This window comes from Mustela putorius, unplaced genomic scaffold, assembly GCF_011764305.1.
Source record: "Mustela putorius furo isolate JIRA1106 unplaced genomic scaffold, ASM1176430v1.1 tig00000135_pilon_pilon_pilon, whole genome shotgun sequence".
Taxonomy (NCBI): Eukaryota; Metazoa; Chordata; class Mammalia; order Carnivora; family Mustelidae; genus Mustela; species Mustela putorius.
This window is the reverse complement of record NW_025421292.1, coordinates 5,268,769-5,290,280: the sequence shown is the minus strand read 5'-3', so window position 1 is coordinate 5,290,280 and position 21,512 is coordinate 5,268,769. Positions and strand designations below refer to the sequence as shown.

General features: G+C 45.1%; 1 protein-coding gene, 1 long non-coding RNA gene and 2 pseudogenes across 2 annotated transcripts; 2 read left to right on the top strand and 2 right to left on the bottom strand.

Moving 5' to 3' along the window:
* The first annotated feature begins 1,100 nt into the window (after positions 1–1,100).
* Positions 1,101–1,653, top strand: LOC123390658 (annotated as a pseudogene).
* A 6,896-nt stretch (positions 1,654–8,549) lies between these two features.
* Positions 8,550–12,209, bottom strand: LOC123390657 (spermatogenesis-associated protein 31D1-like). The gene is made up of 3 exons (XM_045074853.1): positions 12,178–12,209; positions 11,485–12,063; positions 8,550–11,435 (listed from the first exon to the last, which is right to left on the bottom strand). Exons 1-3 carry the CDS (start codon positions 12,207–12,209, stop codon positions 10,007–10,009), a joined length of 2,040 nt encoding a protein of 679 aa, XP_044930788.1. The 3' UTR covers positions 8,550–10,006.
* Positions 12,210–12,653: 444 nt separating this feature from the next.
* On the bottom strand, positions 12,654–14,764 carry LOC123390648. The gene is made up of 4 exons (XR_006605193.1): positions 14,574–14,764; positions 13,605–13,650; positions 12,980–13,040; positions 12,654–12,711 (listed from the first exon to the last, which is right to left on the bottom strand). It is a non-coding gene; the product is annotated as an uncharacterized LOC123390648 (long non-coding RNA).
* A 1,193-nt stretch (positions 14,765–15,957) lies between these two features.
* On the top strand, positions 15,958–16,509 carry LOC123390656 (annotated as a pseudogene).
* The last annotated feature ends 5,003 nt before the right edge of the window (positions 16,510–21,512 follow it).

Below are 21,512 nucleotides of genomic sequence, written 5' to 3'. Positions count from 1 at the left end.
CTGAGGGTGAGGTAGGTGACAATTGAACAAGGTGTGTCCCCAGCCCCTGCCCCACTCACTAGCTTATGAAATTTATGAAATTTTCTGTTTGTTCCATGTATTATGCATATATTACTTGGGTCCCCCTTTAGTGTTTGAGACCTTGACTTGGGTCTTACTAGTTCCATGCCTTGAATGTCTGCAAGGCTACCTGGAATTTTTGCTTGTCCCCTGATATTTATACTCAGGATCCCACAGGTCCTCAGACACATCTTTCATATGTAATGTGTTTGCCTGGGACACCTGGATGGCTCTGTCAGTTAAGTAACTGCCCTCAGCTCAGGACAATATCTCAGGGTGCTGGGATCAAGCTCCACATCTGGCTCCTTGCTCCACAGGGAGCCTGCTTCCCCCACTCCCTCTGCCTGCAGCTTCTCTGCTTGTGTGCTTTCTGTCAAATAAATAAAACCTTTAAAAGAAAATGTTTGCCTTGTATGAACCGAGAGAGAGACCGTAAAGTTCTTTCACATTTAGTTTTTTACATGTTGCACGGCACATTTCAGTTTTTGTTTTATTCAGCCTTTAGTATCTTCAGTCAATGAGGCTGACACAATTAAAATCAATGTGTTATTCAATAATCCCCTAACTAAAATCAATGGAAAATAAATGTAAGGAATTAAAACTTCAAATGGTCTTGGGCGTATCCCTGTAGCACTTGTATTCCTAACGTTAGTGAAGTTAAACTGCATAAAGTTTTTGGGGACTATCTAACACACACACACTCACACACACACCCTTAGACAAAACAATCCAGTATACTTCATATTGAAGAATAAAGTGTTTTCTCCTTTTATTTCATCCTTTCATAAAATGTTGACCCCAGTTGTACTTACTCAAACTAAATTACTGTGTTCTGTACCTCAATACCCTCATAGGTGTACAAATCCCTTCTCAGTGAGTTGCAGCCCTGTAACAAATGCCATAGACGGGGTGGCTTAAATGACACGCATATACTTTTCATAGTTCTGGAGAATGGGACTTCCAAGATCAAGGCATAGCAGATTCCGTGCCTGTTGAGACCTTCCTCCTGGTTCACAGGTGCATCTTCTCCCTGCAACCTGATGTGGCAGAAAAAGTGGGTGAGAGGTTTCTGGGGTCTCTTTTCTAAGGCTACTTAACTCATTCATGAGGGCCCCACCCTCATGACCTAATCACCTCCCAAGAGCAGTGCCATCTTGCAGCAGCGTTATGGCAGGGACATCCCATCTTCAGTGGCAGAGCTGGTGGCACTGCCGTGCGTTGGGCCCAAGGTGGCGCACTTGGCCATGGCGGTGACCTGGGGCGCCATGTCTGGCATTGCGGTGGACACGCATGTGCACAGAATCGCCAACAGACTCGGGTGGGCCAAGACTGTGACCAAGTCCCTGGAGAAGACCCGTGGGGGCGCTGGAGGCCTTGCTGCCCCGGGAGCTTTGGAGTGAGATCAACAGACTGTGGGTGGGATTTGGCCAGCAGACATGTATGCCCGTCTGCCCGCGTTTCCACGCCTGCCTCAACCGAAGCCTGTGCCCAGCCGCACGGAGCCGCGGCGGGCCGTGAAGTCTGGGCCTGGACGCCATGCACCAGCCGACCCTGAGCCTTTGCTGGGGGAGCCACAGCCTGTTTCTAATAAAACTTGGGAATTGTTAAAAAAAAAAAAAAAATGCGATTAGAGTTTCAACATGTGAATTTGGGGGAGGAGCACATACATACAGTTCCTAAACTCCCCAAAGGCCTGGATAGGTGACAGGCTGCTAAGTAAGCCATTGATCCCCTCCTCTGGTGGCAGGGTGGGTCCCAGGAGGGTCACAGCCTTCCTGCAGAATGTAGTCTGGAAGAGCCTTACCTGATTGCCCTTGTGGGCCATGTATATCCTTTCCTAGGATTGCCTTTCCAGGAAAAGTGGTTGAGATGCTCCACCCTATATTATCATCCCCACATATATGCTTGAAAATCAACTCCCTGTGAGAGTTTTTCAAGGTTCCTTTTTGTCAGATTCAAATAATCCTGGTATTTCCCTCCACACTTGCTCCATCTTTTCTAAACACTTTTATCTTCAGGACAGCTCTCCTCTGAACTGCCTCCTAACTTCTCATGTCGTTCTTAAACTGGGATGCCCTTTATTAGACACCCCTGGCCTAGCATTATGAACTTGGTCATCTGTGAAAGGGTAGGACAGCCTTCCGCCTGGCCCAGCAGAGTCTCCTTTCAGTTCTGCACGAACAGGTCACCTGCCTGGAAGATCAGACCTGCCAAGAGGCACCACGTCTTTCTCAACCTGACATGCATTTTCAGCCATATTTTCATTTTATAAATGGTTACATTGAAAGCCAGAGACACAAACACCTGTTAAGTCCTGGTCTCTGTCCTTAAGGAGCTCATGGAGCTGTTCTAGGGAACAGCAGGGGGAGGGTTACACAGGATACAGGACAGGTATCCTGCCACATTTGTGAATTGGCAGGTAATCTCTGGAACACAGGAACAAAGTAACAGGTACAATGGGTCACAAATGCTCACACACACCATGCTCCTTAGAAAGGCCACTCTGCGTGTCTAATCTCTGTGATTATCTGGTAGAAATTATTGACTCTCTGAGAAGATAGTCGAAGAACGGCTTTTCTCTTTTAAAAGGGCATATGTGGGTCAGATATCCTTATGTACATTTATGTGCCTTGAGTTAGAACTTTTCTCAGAACCCAGTAGACGTGCTTTCAAAACTGAAGGAAACAAGACCTGAAAGGTATAACTTTAATTTCACCAAAAATCACCTCTACTGAAGTTCAGTAGGGGAGCTTCCCAGCACTTCTCCTCCTACACTAATAGCAAGTGTAAATGATTTGCTACTTTTTCAAGAAGTTTACTGGGAGGCACCTCACAATCACCCTGTGATGTAAGCAGCTCAGGTATTCCTGGGTCTCTATTATGAAAGAACAAAACTGAAGCTCGGAGAGGGTAAGTGCCTCACTCAGCTGTAACCCGTAGAGCACTGATGATGAAATCCCCAAGTTTCTCAACACCTCTATTTTAAATAATATGGGATATCCTAAAAAGCCATCTTAGTTTTAAAATTAGAGCAGCTGCATGGCTGAGAGTATCCACATTGTCTATACCATGGTGGCAAGTTTTTTTTTTTCTTGTTTTTGAATGACAATTATGTTTATTTCTTCCAAGAAAAGTATTTTTCCCACATGCCTTCTACCTTTTCACCAAAATACCTTATTGTCATCTCTACCAATTTTAAACGATAATGTCATTTTTTGATGGCTATATGTATTTATTTCTTCTCCCCATGCTACGTAGTCATTTAATAGTTGGCACTCTTACAGCTTCATTATTTAGACTATGAACTGTTGAAATCAAGCCCTGTATCATTTCCTTACTTGACTCGCCTACATTCCCTTGCTGATGAGTCTGTTTTGGCCCTAGACACCCAATCCTTTCCCTGCCATTTGAAGAGGGTTTGCCTGTAATGACAGTTCCTATTTTCCCTCCTTTATCCTGCATCTAAAGCTTCACCACTGTCTCTTCCAAAGGAAGGTACACTTTGAGACCACCCCACTTCACATACCCTCCCTTGAGTGCATGATGTACATATGTCTGTTAAGAAAAATGCCTCCACATATCTTTGAGTTTCTGGAATTGTTTTTAAATAGAAAATGTGGTCTTAACTGTCCCTAATGCCCCTAGGACTCACAACTATAAAAACATCCTTTAAAGTCTGAGCAAGGTAAGTTCCACCCCCAAATTTTCCAGGTGAGAAGGAGTTATAAATATGGCACAATGAATTTATTTTCAAACCTGGCCTTGTTCTAAAAGAGGCTGAGAAATTGATCCAGATTAAAGGAAACTAAAGATACACAGCAACAGGATGGAGTATTTCATCCAAGACTCAATCCTCACACACACACATGCAGGACATTACTTAATAAATTGATCAAAATGGAATGTGAGTGGGAAATTAGTTAAAAACTTTATGTGCATATGACAGTTACTGAAGGAGATAACTGTGGTGTCAGAGAATATTCTTTTTCCTAAGAAATACACAATGAAATATTCATGGAGAAAGTGCGTGATGAATGAAATATATTCTACAATATTCATGAATGTATGCACAGTTTTCGTAGGCATATATATGTCTTCCTATATAGAAACAAGGGGAAGGAGGGAAGGCGAGAGAGATTGTAAGCATGTCAAAATCATAACAGGTACATCTGGATAAAGGGTATATGGCTTTACCATCTATACCAACATTTCCACAACTTTATTTTCAAATACATTTTAAAAATGAATTTAACCCAACCTTTGATATTAATGACTTTGATTCCAGAAGCTAGTGCCTCCACCATACTCCGAGCCCAGATGTGTGCAATGCCAACTTTAAAACAGCTGTCTCAGGTTCTGTCCTATGCAGGAAACCTGGGATCCTCTCTGCACACTGGAAACATGCTAACATTTCAACAAGGTTTTACAAAACGGGCAAAGAGTGCCCCCATTAAAAGAAATTATAAATTATATGCAATATAAGCAAACAACAAAGAACAAAAATTCTACATGTTTACGAACACAGAACCCCTAATTTCATTTTTCTCTGGTGCCACCAGGTTGCTCTTCTCCCGGGTTTTGCCATGCCATTGACTTGCCGGCACTTCCTTTGCTCTGCTAGTCAGATTTCCATCTTCCAAAAATGTGTTGACAGCTTTTGTTCTTTATGCTCCCCTTCTTGTCATCCTTAAGCACTTGTTTTTAAACCCTTTACTTGTTTTAACAGCTTTATTGAAATACAGGTCACATACCATACAATCTACCCATTTAATGTGTATAATTCCTTGATTTTCCATAGAGGCATCACCACAGTCAATTTTTAAAACGTTGTCATGACTTAAGAGAAACAAATCTGCAAACATTTGCTCTCATTCTCCTTGCTCTCCTCCCTCGAGCTCGAAGATGAATCTATTTTCTGTTTTGTAGATTTCACTATTCACCATTCCCACTTCATGTGACTGGGGTCCTATGTGGCCGTTAGTGACTGGCTCCTTTCATTTAAGATGTTTTCAAGGTTCATCCCTGTTGTGGCATGGGTTGGTCTTTTATATTCCACAAAATACTATATCATAGGAATATGTTCTATTTAATTTACCCATTTCTCTGTTGATGGATGTTTGAATTGTTTCCGTCCTTTGACCTCATAAATAAGATAGCTATAAACATTTGTTTACAAGTTTTTGTGTAGACCTATGTTTTCATTTCTGGGGAGTATATACCAAGAAGTGGAACTGCTGGGTCATATGTTAACTCTATGGTTAACTTTTTGATCAAGTGCCACACTGTTTCCAAATTAGCTGTGCCATTTTTCATTCCCACCAACAGTGCATGGGGGTTCTAATTTCTCCACATTCCCACCAACATTTGTATTCCTTTTGATTTTAGCCATCGTTGTAGGTGTGAAGTTTGGGTCAGTATTGATATTGATTTGCATTTACCTGATGGTTAATGATATTGAGCAGTTTTCATCTAATCTTTTACTTTTAATGGCATTTTGGGAAAGAGGGAGTGTTTGATCTACTCCATTATAGGTGAAACACAGTAGTTTATTTGAAAAGTAAGAGGACATATTTTTCTTCTAAGTATTTCAAAACACACAATGTCCAGTCTTTGACAACACATATGGTGTTCTTCTGTTCTTTTTGCATCATATTACAGTTACTGAGTGATTCAGGGACAGTGAAATTCTGCCCTGAATTTGCTCCATAAGATGGTTTCTTGTGTGGGGTGGAGGAATTCATTTAAATGGCTCCTCAGGGCAGATTAGAATCAATGAAACAAGATGGGATTGGGAGGGAGACAAACCATAAGTGACTCTTAATCTCACAAAACAAACTGAGGGTTGCTGGGGGGAGGGGGTTTGGGAGAAGGGGGTGGGATTATGGACATTGGGGAGGGTATGTGCTTTGGTGAGTGCTCTGAAGTGTGTAAACCTGGTGATTCACAGACCTGTACCCCTGGGGATAAAAATATATGTTTATAAAAAATAAAAAATTTAAAAAAAAAGTACAGCCAAAAAAAAAAAAAAACCAAAAACGAAGGCAGAACAGAATTGATGGCCAACAGCCTCTAAAGCCCAATGCCTTTTCGACACCAATGCTGCATACACCTGTTGTGAATAAGTGTGCAGCACAGGTGATAAATATCAAAGAAATGTGAGAGCTTTGACGTGGACACAGAGCATATGTCTCAGAGATGGATGGCAAGATGTGTCAAAGGGGCTTTTGGACTTTAATCCCAGTGTATCACACCCGCCCAATGATAATCGTGCAAGTTGGGTGGTGGATATGTGGGACGTTATGTTGTTATATGTGCTCTTGGACATGTTTCTGTAGTAAAAACTTTAAATAAAAAAAGATGTAGTCAAACCATAAAAAAAAAAGAGGTTGGGTGCCTCCTAAGGACAGGGAGGAGGGGTCAGAAGGAGACCTGGCAAGGGTGGATCAGTCCATCAAGACTAGAAGTTAACTCTGTCTCAATAAAGACATTTCAGAAAGTATACTTCCTTTGAGATTGGGAAGGAAACCGCTTTCCCTATAACAGGAAGGAAGAGGAAAAATAACAATGGGGAGATTTTTGGGGCGGGATTTGGGTTTGTTTTGTTTTGTTTTGTGAGAGCCTCGGTCACTGCTTTCTTGGTCCTCTGTGAGCTGTGGTCCAGCACATCTGCTGAGCAAGCGAAGATGGTCTAAGTTTGAGGGAAGTAAAGGAAATCTGAAATAGATCTGAGGGCCACCTGGGTGTCTCAGTCCGTTAAGAATTTGTCTTCAGTTCAGGTGATGACCCTGGTGTCCTGGGATTGAGGCTCCCCAAGCAGGGAGCCTGCTTCTCCCTCTCCCTCTGCCACTCCCTCTGATTGTGCTCCTGCTCTCTGTCAGATAACGTTTAATATAAGATAAATTACATCTGAGTACACTGAGGAGAGAATGTACTAAGGAAATAGTGACCCAACTCCATTTATTTTGTTCAAGCTAGTAAGTCTTGGATAAGTATTGGTGGAGTGAATGAATGATTTCCAGGTAGTGCTGGGGCTGAATTTCATGTGGCATCAGTAGACTCAGGTGTGAGTAGATTCAGTTTTGACATGGGAGATTTAATGCAACAATAATCTTTTACATACAGAAAGGCATTTCTAAAAGAGGCAGAGAGACAAGATTTTGCCAGGCAGGAAGGACTGAACGGGATTAGATGGGGTCATCCACCTGTACTGGAGCCTGTTTTGTTTTGTTTTGTTTTTTGAATTGAAGAGGGGCTGATGCAAGATCACATTAGTGTCAGGTGTAGCGCTCTATGCGGTGCTGTGCTCACCACAACTGCAGCTACCACATGTCATGAGATAACGCTGTTCCAGTGCCATGGACTCTATTTCCTAAGCTGCACTGGTGCTTTTCATATGTTGGTTTCCCAACAAGCCATCAGTTCTACCTTGGAGAGTGAGGGAAGGAAGAAGAAGGCCTTGCTGGAGAGGCAAGAAGTGGAAAGTGGATGATGTGGAGTAGCAAAATGCACAGGGACATATAAGCTGGAAGGACAGGGGCATGAGGCAAAAGGACAGAATGTCAGACTATAGTATTTCTGATTGCAGAAGCACTCCTGGTCATAAGCTCTACAGGGTGGCACGAATTGCACCGGATGGGCCATAAATCTAAATCATCTATAATGAGATGATGTAGGACCCGGCAGGCTGGGTTACTGGCTGGTCTGTCCGCATAGATGTTAGAGCCTGGAGTGGGACAGGTTCTGAGAAGGGGTGATTAGGCATAAAATTTTGTTCTACCAGCAAGTCCCCTCTTTCACCTTTTCATTTCTTCAAAGGTGTCTTACTCTGGAAGGTGGTACCTGCTTTCTCAAAATTTTTACTACTAACAGTTAAATGATGCTATTGTTCTGCAAAAAAACATCAGTCCAGCAGCGTGATGAAACACCCAGGGAGGGAAGCACTTCGGTTGGAACCAGGATGGATTCTTCAGCATCACCTAGGGTATTCTTTGATGCTACCCCAACCAGACCAAGATCAAGCCGAACAAACCCCACCCCCAAAAAACACTCTTATTCAGAGTTCATCCACCTGAGGGATCCTCTGATCACTGACTTCTAAATGATGATTAAGCTACTGTAACACAATAACAGTGAAGAAACAGTGGCTTATTATTTTCTGAAAACTATACCAGTCTTTGATCCTCCTCAGAGAGAGAAGACTTGCTGAAAAGGGTGTAAAACATTCAATGAGAGAGGTGTGAGCTACTATACATTTTCAGTAAGGCTAAGCCATGGGACAGGAGAGAGAGCCCATCTCCTCAAACTTCATCAGAGAGGGAATGGGCTTTGGGGGGCATATGTTACATATTTTCCAAGAGGTCCTGGAGATTGGTCACCTTTTAGAAGCCGAAGGAAGCAAGCAGTGACAGCTGAGCTGATTTACCCAAAACCCATGCTCCCAAGAGAGTACACAGAACAGACATTACTTTATTAGAGAAATATTTATTCCTCACAAGGGATTATTTGGGGGTAAGAAATGCCCCCCCAATACCCTCTCATCGGAAATTCTGGAGAAGTTTTACGTCTAACTAGTAGCGACACATCTCTGCACACAGTGCCTTCAGGAGTCGTGAGAGTGGCCGGAGGTCACTGGGCAGCCTGATGCCCGCAGGTGGCCTTTGGGTGGGGCGCAGGATCCCTGACGGGCATGGAAGAGCGGATACTTCTGATGTGGTATCTGGTCCTTAAATGCCACAACGTACTGGGGCTGTCTGTCCTTGTTTCTGAGCTGTCTGTTACTTCCAGGAAGGCCTTGGCCAGCAGAGACAGCTTCTTGCTGGCAGGACCTGGTATTTGTCTCCTTACAGGCAGGAACCCTGTAGTTGAAAGGAAACCCTGGGACAGGCTGTGTCTGGGCCTGCACTTGTACTTTCTTCTGGGTTTTCCCAAACTTGGGTTGGGGAGGGAATGGGCTTCTGAGGGCAGGTGCTGCCTATTGCATGCCAGATGCCCCATTCTCTCCTTTTGGAACTTCCCAAAAGCTGTCATGATTTCCTGAGCTTTGGGCATCCCGGTAAAGGCAGCTCTACCATGAAGTAGGCCTCTGCTTTCCACAGATGATAGGGGCCTGGGCTTCTCCTGGGAATTTTCTTGCCCTTTGCATTTTACCCCAGGAGTAAGCCATTGCAAAAAAAAAATTTTTTTTTAACCGATAGTGATTTCAGGAGGAGGCTGACCCTTCTGTGAAAGGCTTTCAGGAGGCAGTTGACCCTTCTGTGATAGGATCTGGGAAGGCTGCTTCCCAGCTTTACTTTCAATACCGAGTCCTGAGTAGGGAACCTCTTCTTCAGTGCCTCGGCTTTAGTAGGGAACCTGTCTGTTCTGGGTTGGGATGTTCCCAGTCCTGCATCCCCTTCACCATGCTCTTGGGCCTTGGATCCCGGAGGCCTCATGCTCTCTGTGGCCGGTGGGGGATTCTTATTCTGGAACTTTCTTATGACATGCTTAGAGACCCAGGGCTCCTGCTGTTGTTCCATAGGAATTCCTGTATCCCCTGGAGGGACACACAACACCTGGGAACCTCTCTTGTCCCTGAGGGAGACCCTCGGGGCATGTGTCAGTGAGGCCTTATAAGTCCAATGATCTGAGGCAGGGGGCAGGCCAGTGTATTGGGCTTGGGCCTGGCTATGCTCCCTGTCCTCCAGCATAAGCTTTAACTCATGCAAGAGCTGTTCTTTGACATTCAATGATTTAGGATCTTGCGGAACTGGTATGCTTGGTGGGATGTCAGTTGATGCTCATTCCCCTTTATAATTTGGGAGCTAACTGGCTTGTTGGTTGTCAAGATGCTAGGTTGTGACTGAAGTGTATGAAATTCCTTGGTCCTGAATATCGTTCAGGAGTCTTCATCTTCATGCCTTGTTGCCCTCCTCTGCTACTGTTGGAGTTTGCATCCTTATACTTTGGCTCATTGTCTTGCCGGCGGCTTTGGGGGCCACCTGTTGGCTATGGTGACATGTTTGACAGGTTTAAGAGTCTGTCTCTCATGCTTCATTTTTGGAACATCCTCTACAAGCAGATGGATATTGGAGGATAATTGCCTCGGAATTCTCCGCTCTTCCTTGGCCACAGTTGAGGCCGCAGGGTGAGGATGATCCAGAATGGAGGCTGAATTTGCCGTTCCTGCTTTGTCTGCATGGAGAGATCTCAAGCTTCCTCTAAGGGGGCTGACGCCCCCAGGTTTAGAATTTGCTGCAGGAATCAGTTTGGTGGAGCAGGAAGGGCTACAGGGAGATGTGGCCTTTCTTGACTTAAAGATCTCTATGGATTCAAGGACCCTGGAGGGAAGGCCCCATAGCATCCTCCAACGAAACCTTTTAAGATGGGATTCCAGCATCTGTTGTACACGAGGTTCCACAAAGGGAAGCTCCTGGCAGGTATTCACCTCAAACTCTGATGGTGGCAAACGTCTTTGTGTAATTTCAGCCTGGGATTTCTGAGAAGGAAGTGATGTCTGCTGTATTGTATTCCATGAATGATGCACAGTCTCAGGGAGATGACCCTCACTGACTTCCTCAGATTTTTTGTGCAAATGTATTTTCAGGACATTTTCCAGTTTTGTCTGACCTACAGTCTCCACAGACACTGTGGAGCTGTTCTCTGATGGACTAGTAAGTTTACTCTCAGAATCATGGCCCATGTCCTTATCTGAAGAGCTCTCTAGGTCACTCAACAGATCCTCTTTTGGGCCATTCTCTGGGCTGTGTTCCTGTGTTCCTGACCCCTCTTCAGGTTGTTCACCGTCCTCTAGATGAAGCTTTTCTGAGTCCTCGTCACTGATGCTTTCAGTGTCATTCAATTTGCTCGGACTCTTAGGGATCCATGAGCGTCCACGAAAGCGCTGCGACTCAGGTAGCTGAGAAAGTGTACTGGGACGGCTCATCAGCGCGAGAGACTCATAAATCCTGCGGGGAATGCCCCACCGGTGTTGGATGAGCCTCTTTCGAAGGTGACTCTCAAGTTTTCTCCGAAGCTCTTCATTCAGAGGAAACTGTCCAGGGGGGATAGAGATGACCACTTGGGCCTTGGTGGCCTTGTGGCTGAGAGAAGGGTTAGGAGCTGAAGGACAGTAGTCCTCCTGGGATCGTTGGACGAGAGTGGGTAAACCCCACACACGTTTCTGTACCTTCTGCAACACGTTCCACTCCAGATGTTGCATTTCTGCTGGAGTGAGATTCTCCGGTTCGTTCCGAGGTCTGTGAAGACACACTCCACAGATCTTGATGTCAGGTAGAGGACCAGATGGCAGGATTGGGATTGGGGATTGAAGGTGGGCCTGGGGCTGGACAGGAGGGCTAGGTAAGGGCGGGGTTTTGAGGCAGGAGTTGAGGCGGGTTCTCAGGCAAGGATGGAGGAAGTGGATGGGGAACTACTGGGGCTTCCTGCTCTGGGGAGGCATTCCAGATGCGATCTGAGGCATCGGCAGCAGGGAAGAAGGACTCGCTAGGTGGAGTTTGGAGACCCCAGAAGAGCTGGATGGGGGTTTGCTGTAAATGGCCCTCTTCCCAGGTTGTAGGATATGGGCGCTGCTGATGCATATGCAGCTCCTTTGATGTGTTTCTGGTGCTCCAGAAAGGAAGGGACGATGCCAAATCATGGGTATCAACAATTGTTTGTTTTGCAAAAGATCCCTTTGATTGCTTCCACAGGAGGAAGTCACTCCTCTTTTGCCTTTGTTTCTCTAGAAGTGCCAGGGCATCAGGACTGAGAAGTGAGAGGTCACCAGGCTCTACAAGTTTGGCTCCAGGGTCTCCCCTGGAAGAAGCCTCTGAAGAATGGAGGGCCAGGACTTCTTGACGGAAATCACGTGGAGCCAGGGTTGAAGGGAAGAAGCCTTTGGCGTGAGTTTGCCACCAAGGGAGGTCTAAAATTGACAAGTTGGAGGGGTCAATGCCTACGATTTTGGAGACATAAGGAGACAACCCACCAGAGCTATCTGGGGGTGAGCTCTGTGGAACAGGCTTCCTTGAGATGGAAATCGGTTTGGATTGAGGCACAGTTAAATTGCAGTCTGGCGCTGGTTGAAGCAGACCGGGTTGGTGGTGTGGGATGACGAGCAAAGGTCTCAGTGGGATTCACCCTCTGAGACAACTCCGGTAAGGGGCTGACATCTTGGGAAAGGGTAGGGTCCAGAGAGAAGGTGGTACTTAGAGACACGGTCTCTGTCTGGACACTACGGCCCACTGTATGGGCGTGATGTGGTTGGACAGAAGGAAAGGCAAGGGGCTGGGGTGGGAAATGATCCCTTGGGAATTTGGAATCCAAGGGAGGAAAAGGCTTTGGTGGCAAAGGATCACCCGGTGGCGAGGGTGCAAAAAAGTCTGCCACAGGGATCACTGGGTTAGGTGAGAAGATGGAAGCAGGTGGTGGGGAAGGCTTAGGAAGAGGAGCTGATATTAGGTCTCCTGGAGGGACTGCTGAGAAGTCAGGGGAGCGAGTGAACGATGAAGTAGTCACAGGAGCTGTGGAAGTCAAGGGAGTCGAATCTTCCAGCGCCTGCAGGAACACCAGCTGATTGATCTCAGCAGTTGCGCTATTACACACCTCCTCAAGAGGGGGTCTGGACATAACAGTTGACGAAAGTGGATGGTATCATGATGCCGGCCGAGGGGGCTGCAGGAGACAGAGGTACAAAGATGCAGCCTGGGCCAGAACCAAGGGAGGAGGACATGCAGGCCTGAAGAGGGAGGGGCCACCTGAAGCCTGCTGTCCCTTCACAGTGCCCCACCATTATGACTTCCCAGAGTACTCAGTAGCCTTCACCCCACTCTCTGTTCCTATGGCAACCCCCTCCCATGGCTATGACAGACTGCAGGGAATCCTGCAATTGCATAAAATGTGCTCTAAGAGGCATCAGGATAGCAGGGGAGAGACTGGTCACCTTCTTAAAACAGAGATCAGCTTCCGGGTGTCTTCCGCTTCTCTTCGGTGCCATCTGTCACCTGGGAAACCAGGAGAATGGGTTATGTAGTGAAAGTAGAAACATAGGCAATACTACAGGAGTCCTCCTATGGGACGGCCTTGGGCTCTTGGGACTCTGGAGGCCCTGATAATCCATAGGTGAGGGCAAATGGCCAGGGATGTGAAGCTGGTTAGTATCGTGCTTCACGTATAAACTATTTTCATGCAATTATCCCATATGATGATCAGACCAGGGGCCTGTGGTTACCTGAGGGAAGACTTCGAGTATCTGTGATGTCACAGAGCTTTCACAAAGTCAGGAGACAGAAGTTCTGACTCTTGACACGTCACACGGCCACCTATTGGGCAGCACTCATTGTCCAGATCCATCACTGCCTCATGCTCAGTAGTGGTCAGAGCAGGGAATCTGAGAAGGGTATTGCACTCTGGCTGCATTTCCATGAGCCTCTCCTCCCAGGCCTCTGCTTTCTGAGAGGGAAATGTACCTAGAGGCTCACATCCCCAGAGCTCATGGACTGGGCCCTCACGGAGAGGACAGCAAGGATCAGTCTTGGAGAGCTCAGGTGGAATAGGCAGAACCTTACCTTCCAGAGTCCCACCTTTCCTTCTCCTCTTGGCTCTGCCCTGACGCTAGAACAAAAATAAAAAGAATGAGGGAGGCTGGACTCCACGTCTTACTCTCCTCTCAGAAATGGAGACATTCTTTATCCAAGGAGGCTGTGACTTTCATTAACAGAACGCTGTGTTCCTTGCTTTTTTCAGTTTTTGAGGTGATAAAATATTTCCAATATTTGCTACTTTGAACAAGTCTGAGGACTTTGTCTGGGAGGTCCACACTTGGTATTCTCAGTCAGAATTCCTTTGTTCAAGGAGGACATAGAAAATGAAGGCTGACAGTCATGTTTGTGCTCCCTTAGGCGGGACCCTGTATCCTAAGTCATAGCTCAGACCCCACTCTCTTCTCAGAGGCTCAGGACTATTCTCCTCCTCAGCCCAGCATGAAGGAAAGCTTAATCGAGTGACGCTTGACCTGGGGAAGGGCCTCATGATCAAGTGCTGGGAAACTGTTTTTTTACACAGACCCCATACTCTCAAAGTAACCCAATCCAGGACTATGGATTCCCTGTGTTTGGGATTTTACCCAAAACCTGCCACCAAACCCAGGAGATTGTGAGTTTCAAGTAGAAACCTTAGTCCTTCCTTAACCCGTCCCCTGCCAGGCCTCTTTTCCTAGAGGAATGAATGTCTGTTTTTTAAAACGTCCCGTTTTAGGTGTTTCTCTGATTCTACCAGACTCGTTTTAAAATTTGGGATTGGGGGCTTCTGGATAGTTCAGTTGCTTAAGTGTCTGCTTTGGGCTCAGGTCAGGATACCAGGGTCTTGGAATCTATCCCCACATTGCATTCCCTGCTTAGCGCTCTCCGTGCCCCCCCCCACCTCTGCTCACTTGCTTTCTCTTAAACAAAATATTAAAAAACAGATTAATTGGGATTAGAAATGGAAACCGTAATAATCTATGTTGAGGCCTCCCACCCCCCGCAAATATTTCTTACCTTTTGGGTGGTTTTGGTTTTCCGAGTTGGTAATGGAATCCCCACCAGGTAGCACAGGAACAGAAGGAGCAATCCCAACCCACACAGGAAGGTGATGTTGGGATCAATCTCTAGGCATGTTGAGCCAAAGCTCAGACATGGTTTAGTATCGCCATTCAGAAATGGGAGAACACTCCAGTGTTTGAAGTCCATTGTCTGAATCACAAGACAGCCTAGACTGTGCGCACACGCTGAATATATATCCTCCCCAGGCTTACATCACAGAGCAGGGTCACAAAGAGTTTCTGAGGGTGAGGTAGGTGACAATTGAACAAGGTGTGTCCCCAGCCCCTGCCCCACTCACTAGCTTATGAAATTTATGAAATTTTCTGTTTGTTCCATGTATTATGCATATATTACTTGGGTCCCCCTTTAGTGTTTGAGACCTTGACTTGGGTCTTACTAGTTCCATGCCTTGAATGTCTGCAAGGCTACCTGGAATTTTTGCTTGTCCCCTGATATTTATACTCAGGATCCCACAGGTCCTCAGACACATCTTTCATATGTAATGTGTTTGCCTGGGACACCTGGATGGCTCTGTCAGTTAAGTAACTGCCCTCAGCTCAGGACAATATCTCAGGGTGCTGGGATCAAGCTCCACATCTGGCTCCTTGCTCCACAGGGAGCCTGCTTCCCCCACTCCCTCTGCCTGCAGCTTCTCTGCTTGTGTGCTTTCTGTCAAATAAATAAAACCTTTAAAAGAAAATGTTTGCCTTGTATGAACCGAGAGAGAGACCGTAAAGTTCTTTCACATTTAGTTTTTTACATGTTGCACGGCACATTTCAGTTTTTGTTTTATTCAGCCTTTAGTATCTTCAGTCAATGAGGCTGACACAATTAAAATCAATGTGTTATTCAATAATCCCCTAACTAAAATCAATAGAAAATAAATGTAAGGAATTAAAACTTCAAATGGTCTTGGGGGTATCCCTGTAGCACTTGTATTCCTAACGTTAGTGAAGTTAAACTGCATAAAGTTTTTGGGGACTATCTAACACACACACACTCACACACACACCCTTAGACAAAACAATCCAGTATACTTCATATTGAAGAATAAAGTGTTTTCTCCTTTTATTTCATCCTTTCATAAAATGTTGACCCCAGTTGTACTTACTCAAACTAAATTACTGTGTTCTGTACCTCAATACCCTCATAGGTGTACAAATCCCTTCTCAGTGAGTTGCAGCCCTGTAACAAATGCCATAGACGGGGTGGCTTAAATGACACGCATATACTTTTCATAGTTCTGGAGAATGGGACTTCCAAGATCAAGGCATAGCAGATTCCGTGCCTGTTGAGACCTTCCTCCTGGTACACAGGTGCATCTTCTCCCTGCAACCTGATGTGGCAGAAAAAGTGGGTGAGAGGTTTCTGGGGTCTCTTTTCTAAGGCTACTAACTCATTCATGAGGGCCCCACCCTCATGACCTAATCACCTCCCAAGAGCAGTGCCATCTTGCAGCAGCGTTATGGCAGGGACATCCCATCTTCAGTGGCAGAGCTGGTGGCACTGCCGTGCGTTGGGCCCAAGGTGGCGCACTTGGCCATGGCGGTGACCTGGGGCGCCATGTCTGGCATTGCGGTGGACACGCATGTGCACAGAATCGCCAACAGACTCGGGTGGGCCAAGACTGTGACCAAGTCCCTGGAGAAGACCCGTGGGGGCGCTGGAGGCCTTGCTGCCCCGGGAGCTTTGGAGTGAGATCAACAGACTGTGGGTGGGATTTGGCCAGCAGACATGTATGCCCGTCTGCCCGCGTTTCCACGCCTGCCTCAACCGAAGCCTGTGCCCAGCCGCACGGAGCCGCGGCGGGCCGTGAAGTCTGGGCCTGGACGCCATGCACCAGCCGACCCTGAGCCTTTGCTGGGGGAGCCACAGCCTGTTTCTAATAAAACTTGGGAATTGTTAAAAAAAAAAAAAAAATGCGATTAGAGTTTCAACATGTGAATTTGGGGGAGGAGCACATACATACAGTTCCTAAACTCCCCAAAGGCCTGGATAGGTGACAGGCTGCTAAGTAAGCCATTGATCCCCTCCTCTGGTGGCAGGGTGGGTCCCAGGAGGGTCACAGCCTTCCTGCAGAATGTAGTCTGGAAGAGCCTTACCTGATTGCCCTTGTGGGCCATGTATATCCTTTCCTAGGATTGCCTTTCCAGGAAAAGTGGTTGAGATGCTCCACCCTATATTATCATCCCCACATATATGCTTGAAAATCAACTCCCTGTGAGAGTTTTTCAAGGTTCCTTTTTATCAGATTCAAATAATCCTGGTATTTCCCTCCACACTTGCTCCATCTTTTCTAAACACTTTTATCTTCAGGACAGCTCTCCTCTGAACTGCCTCCTAACTTCTCATGTCGTTCTTAAACTGGGATGCCCTTTATTAGACACCCCTGGCCTAGCATTATGAACTTGGTCATCTGTGAAAGGGTAGGACAGCCTTCCGCCTGGCCCAGCAGAGTCTCCTTTCAGTTCTGCACGAACAGGTCACCTGCCTGGAAGATCAGACCTGCCAAGAGGCACCACGTTTTTCTCAACCTGACATGCATTTTCAGCCATATTTTCATTTTATAAATGGTTACATTGAAAGCCAGAGACACAAACACTGTGTAAAGTCCTGGTCTCTGTCCTTAAGGAGCTCATGGAGCTGTTCTAGGGAACAGCAGGGGGAGGGTTACACAGGATACAGGACAGGTATCCTGCCACATTTGTGAATTGGCAGGTAATCTCTGGAACACAGGAACAAAGTAACAGGTACAATGGGTCACAAATGCTCACACACACCATGCTCCTTAGAAAGGCCACTCTGCGTGTCTAATCTCTGTGATTATCTGGTAGAAATTATTGACTCTCTGAGAAGATAGTCGAAGAACGGCTTTTCTCTTTTAAAAGGGCATATGTGGGTCAGATATCCTTATGTACATTTATGTGCCTTGAGTTAGAACTTTTCTCAGAACCCAGTAGACGTGCTTTCAAAACTGAAGGAAACAAGACCTGAAAGGTATAACTTTAATTTCACCAAAAATCACCTCTACTGAAGTTCAGTAGGGGAGCTTCCCAGCACTTCTCCTCCTACACTAATAGCAAGTGTAAATGATTTGCTACTTTTTCAAGAAGTTTACTGGGAGGCACCTCACAATCACCCTGTGATGTAAGCAGCTCAGGTATTCCTGGGTCTCTATTATGAAAGAACAAAACTGAAGCTCGGAGAGGGTAAGTGCCTCACTCAGCTGTAACCCGTAGAGCACTGATGATGAAATCCCCAAGTTTCTCAACACCTCTATTTTAAATAATATGGGATATCCTAAAAAGCCATCTTAGTTTTAAAATTAGAGCAGCTGCATGGCTGAGAGTATCCACATTGTCTATACCATGGTGGCAAGTTTTTTTTTTTCTTGTTTTTGAATGACAATTATGTTTATTTCTTCCAAGAAAAGTATTTTTCCACATGCCTTCTACCTTTTCACCAAAATACCTTATTGTCATCTCTACCAATTTTAAACGATAATGTCATTTTTTGATGGCTATATGTATTTATTTCTTCTCCCCATGCTACGTAGTCATTTAATAGTTGGCACTCTTACAGCTTCATTATTTAGACTATGAACTGTTGAAATCAAGCCCTGTATCATTTCCTTACTTGACTCGCCTACATTCCCTTGCTGATGAGTCTGTTTTGGCCCTAGACACCCAATCCTTTCCCTGCCATTTGAAGAGGGTTTGCCTGTAATGACAGTTCCTATTTTCCCTCCTTTATCCTGCATCTAAAGCTTCACCACTGTCTCTTCCAAAGGAAGGTACACTTTGAGACCACCCCACTTCACATACCCTCCCTTGAGTGCATGATGTACATATGTCTGTTAAGAAAAATGCCTCCACATATCTTTGAGTTTCTGGAATTGTTTTTAAATAGAAAATGTGGTCTTAACTGTCCCTAATGCCCCTAGGACTCACAACTATAAAAACATCCTTTAAAGTCTGAGCAAGGTAAGTTCCACCCCCAAATTTTCCAGGTGAGAAGGAGTTATAAATATGGCACAATGAATTTATTTTCAAACCTGGCCTTGTTCTAAAAGAGGCTGAGAAATTGATCCAGATTAAAGGAAACTAAAGATACACAGCAACAGGATGGAGTATTTCATCCAAGACTCAATCCTCACACACACACATGCAGGACATTACTTAATAAATTGATCAAAATGGAATGTGAGTGGGAAATTAGTTAAAAACTTTATGTGCATATGACAGTTACTGAAGGAGATAACTGTGGTGTCAGAGAATATTCTTTTTCCTAAGAAATACACAATGAAATATTCATGGAGAAAGTGCGTGATGAATGAAATATATTCTACAATATTCATGAATGTATGCACAGTTTTCGTAGGCATATATATGTCTTCCTATATAGAAACAAGGGGAAGGAGGGAAGGCGAGAGAGATTGTAAGCATGTCAAAATCATAACAGGTACATCTGGATAAAGGGTATATGGCTTTACCATCTATACCAACATTTCCACAACTTTATTTTCAAATACATTTTAAAAATGAATTTAACCCAACCTTTGATATTAATGACTTTGATTCCAGAAGCTAGTGCCTCCACCATACTCCGAGCCCAGATGTGTGCAATGCCAACTTTAAAACAGCTGTCTCAGGTTCTGTCCTATGCAGGAAACCTGGGATCCTCTCTGCACACTGGAAACATGCTAACATTTCAACAAGGTTTTACAAAACGGGCAAAGAGTGCCCCCATTAAAAGAAATTATAAATTATATGCAATATAAGCAAACAACAAAGAACAAAAATTCTACATGTTTACGAACACAGAACCCCTAATTTCATTTTTCTCTGGTGCCACCAGGTTGCTCTTCTCCCGGGTTTTGCCATGCCATTGACTTGCCGGCACTTCCTTTGCTCTGCTAGTCAGATTGCCATCTTCCAAAAATGTGTTGACAGCTTTTGTTCTTTATGCTCCCCTTCTTGTCATCCTTAAGCACTTGTTTTTAAACCCTTTACTTGTTTTAACAGCTTTATTGAAATACAGGTCACATACCATACAATCTACCCATTTAATGTGTATAATTCCTTGATTTTCAATAGAGGCATTGGGGAGGGTATGTGCTTTGGTGAGTGCTCTGAAGTGTGTAAACCTGGTGATTCACAGACCTGTACCCCTGGGGATAAAAATATATGTTTATAAAAAATAAAAAATTTAAAAAAAAAGTACAGCAAAAAAAAAAAAAAACCCAAAAACGAAGGCAGAACAGAATTGATGGCCAACAGCCTCTAAAGCCCAATGCCTTTTCGACACCAATGCTGCATACACCTGTTGTGAATAAGTGTGCAGCACAGGTGATAAATATCAAAGAAATGTGAGAGCTTTGACGTGGACACAGAGCATATGTCTCAGAGATGGATGGCAAGATGTGTCAAAGGGGCTTTTGGACTTTAATCCCAGTGTATCACACCCGCCCAATGATAATCGTGCAAGTTGGGTGGTGGATATGTGGGACGTTATGTTGTTATATGTGCTCTTGGACATGTTTCTGTAGTAAAAACTTTAAATAAAAAAAGATGTAGTCAAACCATAAAAAAAAAAGAGGTTGGGTGCCTCCTAAGGACAGGGAGGAGGGGTCAGAAGGAGACCTGGCAAGGGTGGATCAGTCCATCAAGACTAGAAGTTAACTCTGTCTCTATAAAGACATTTCAGAAAGTATACTTCCTTTGAGATTGGGAAGGAAACCGCTTTCCCTATAACAGGAAGGAAGAGGAAAAATAACAATGGGGAGATTTTTGGGGCGGGATTTGGGTTTGTTTTGTTTTGTTTTGAGAGCCTCGGTCACTGCTTTCTTGGTCCTCTGTGAGCTGTGGTCCAGCACATCTGCTGAGCAAGCGAAGATGGTCTAAGTTTGAGGGAAGTAAAGGAAATCTGAAATAGATCTGAGGGCCACCTGGGTGTCTCAGTCCGTTAAGAATTTGTCTTCAGTTCAGGTGATGACCCTGGTGTCCTGGGATTGAGGCTCCCCAAGCAGGGAGCCTGCTTCTCCCTCTCCCTCTGCCACTCCCTCTGATTGTGCTCCTGCTCTCTGTCAGATAACGTTTAATATAAGATAAATTACATCTGAGTACACTGAGGAGAGAATGTACTAAGGAAATAGTGACCCAACTCCATTTATTTTGTTCAAGCTAGTAAGTCTTGGATAAGTATTGGTGGAGTGAATGAATGATTTCCAGGTAGTGCTGGGGCTGAATTTCATGTGGCATCAGTAGACTCAGGTGTGAGTAGATTCAGTTTTGACATGGGAGATTTAATGCAACAATAATCTTTTACATACAGAAAGGCATTTCTAAAAGAGGCAGAGAGACAAGATTTTGCCAGGCAGGAAGGACTGAACGGGATTAGATGGGGTCATCCACCTGTACTGGAGCCTGTTTTGTTTTGTTTTGTTTTTTGAATTGAAGAGGGGCTGATGCAAGATCACATTAGTGTCAGGTGTAGCGCTCTATGCGGTGCTGTGCTCACCACAACTGCAGCTACCACATGTCATGAGATAACGCTGTTCCAGTGCCATGGACTCTATTTCCTAAGCTGCACTGGTGCTTTTCATATGTTGGTTTCCCAACAAGCCATCAGTTCTACCTTGGAGAGTGAGGGAAGGAAGAAGAAGGCCTTGCTGGAGAGGCAAGAAGTGGAAAGTGGATGATGTGGAGTAGCAAAATGCACAGGGACATATAAGCTGGAAGGACAGGGGCATGAGGCAAAAGGACAGAATGTCAGACTATAGTATTTCTGATTGCAGAAGCATTTCCAGTAATAAGCTCTACAGGGTGGCACGTAGTGCCCTGGATTTGCCATAATGGACTCTAAAATGAGATGATGTAGGACCCGTCAGGCTGG

What these genes read in the sequence shown, in the direction of transcription:
- LOC123390657 (XM_045074853.1), bottom strand. Translation starts at nt 12,209, where the DNA reads ATGTCAGCCCCTTACCGGAGTTGTCTCAGAGG. An exon ending in TACCGGAGTTGTCTCAGAGG is followed by an intron (nt 12,064 to 12,177) that starts GTGAATCCCACT and finishes TTCCATCTCAAG; the next exon opens with GAAGCCTGTTCCACAGAGCT. An exon ending in ATCTGGAATGCCTCCCCAGA is followed by an intron (nt 11,436 to 11,484) that starts GCAGGAAGCCCC and finishes TCCTTGCCTGAG; the next exon opens with AACCCGCCTCAACTCCTGCC.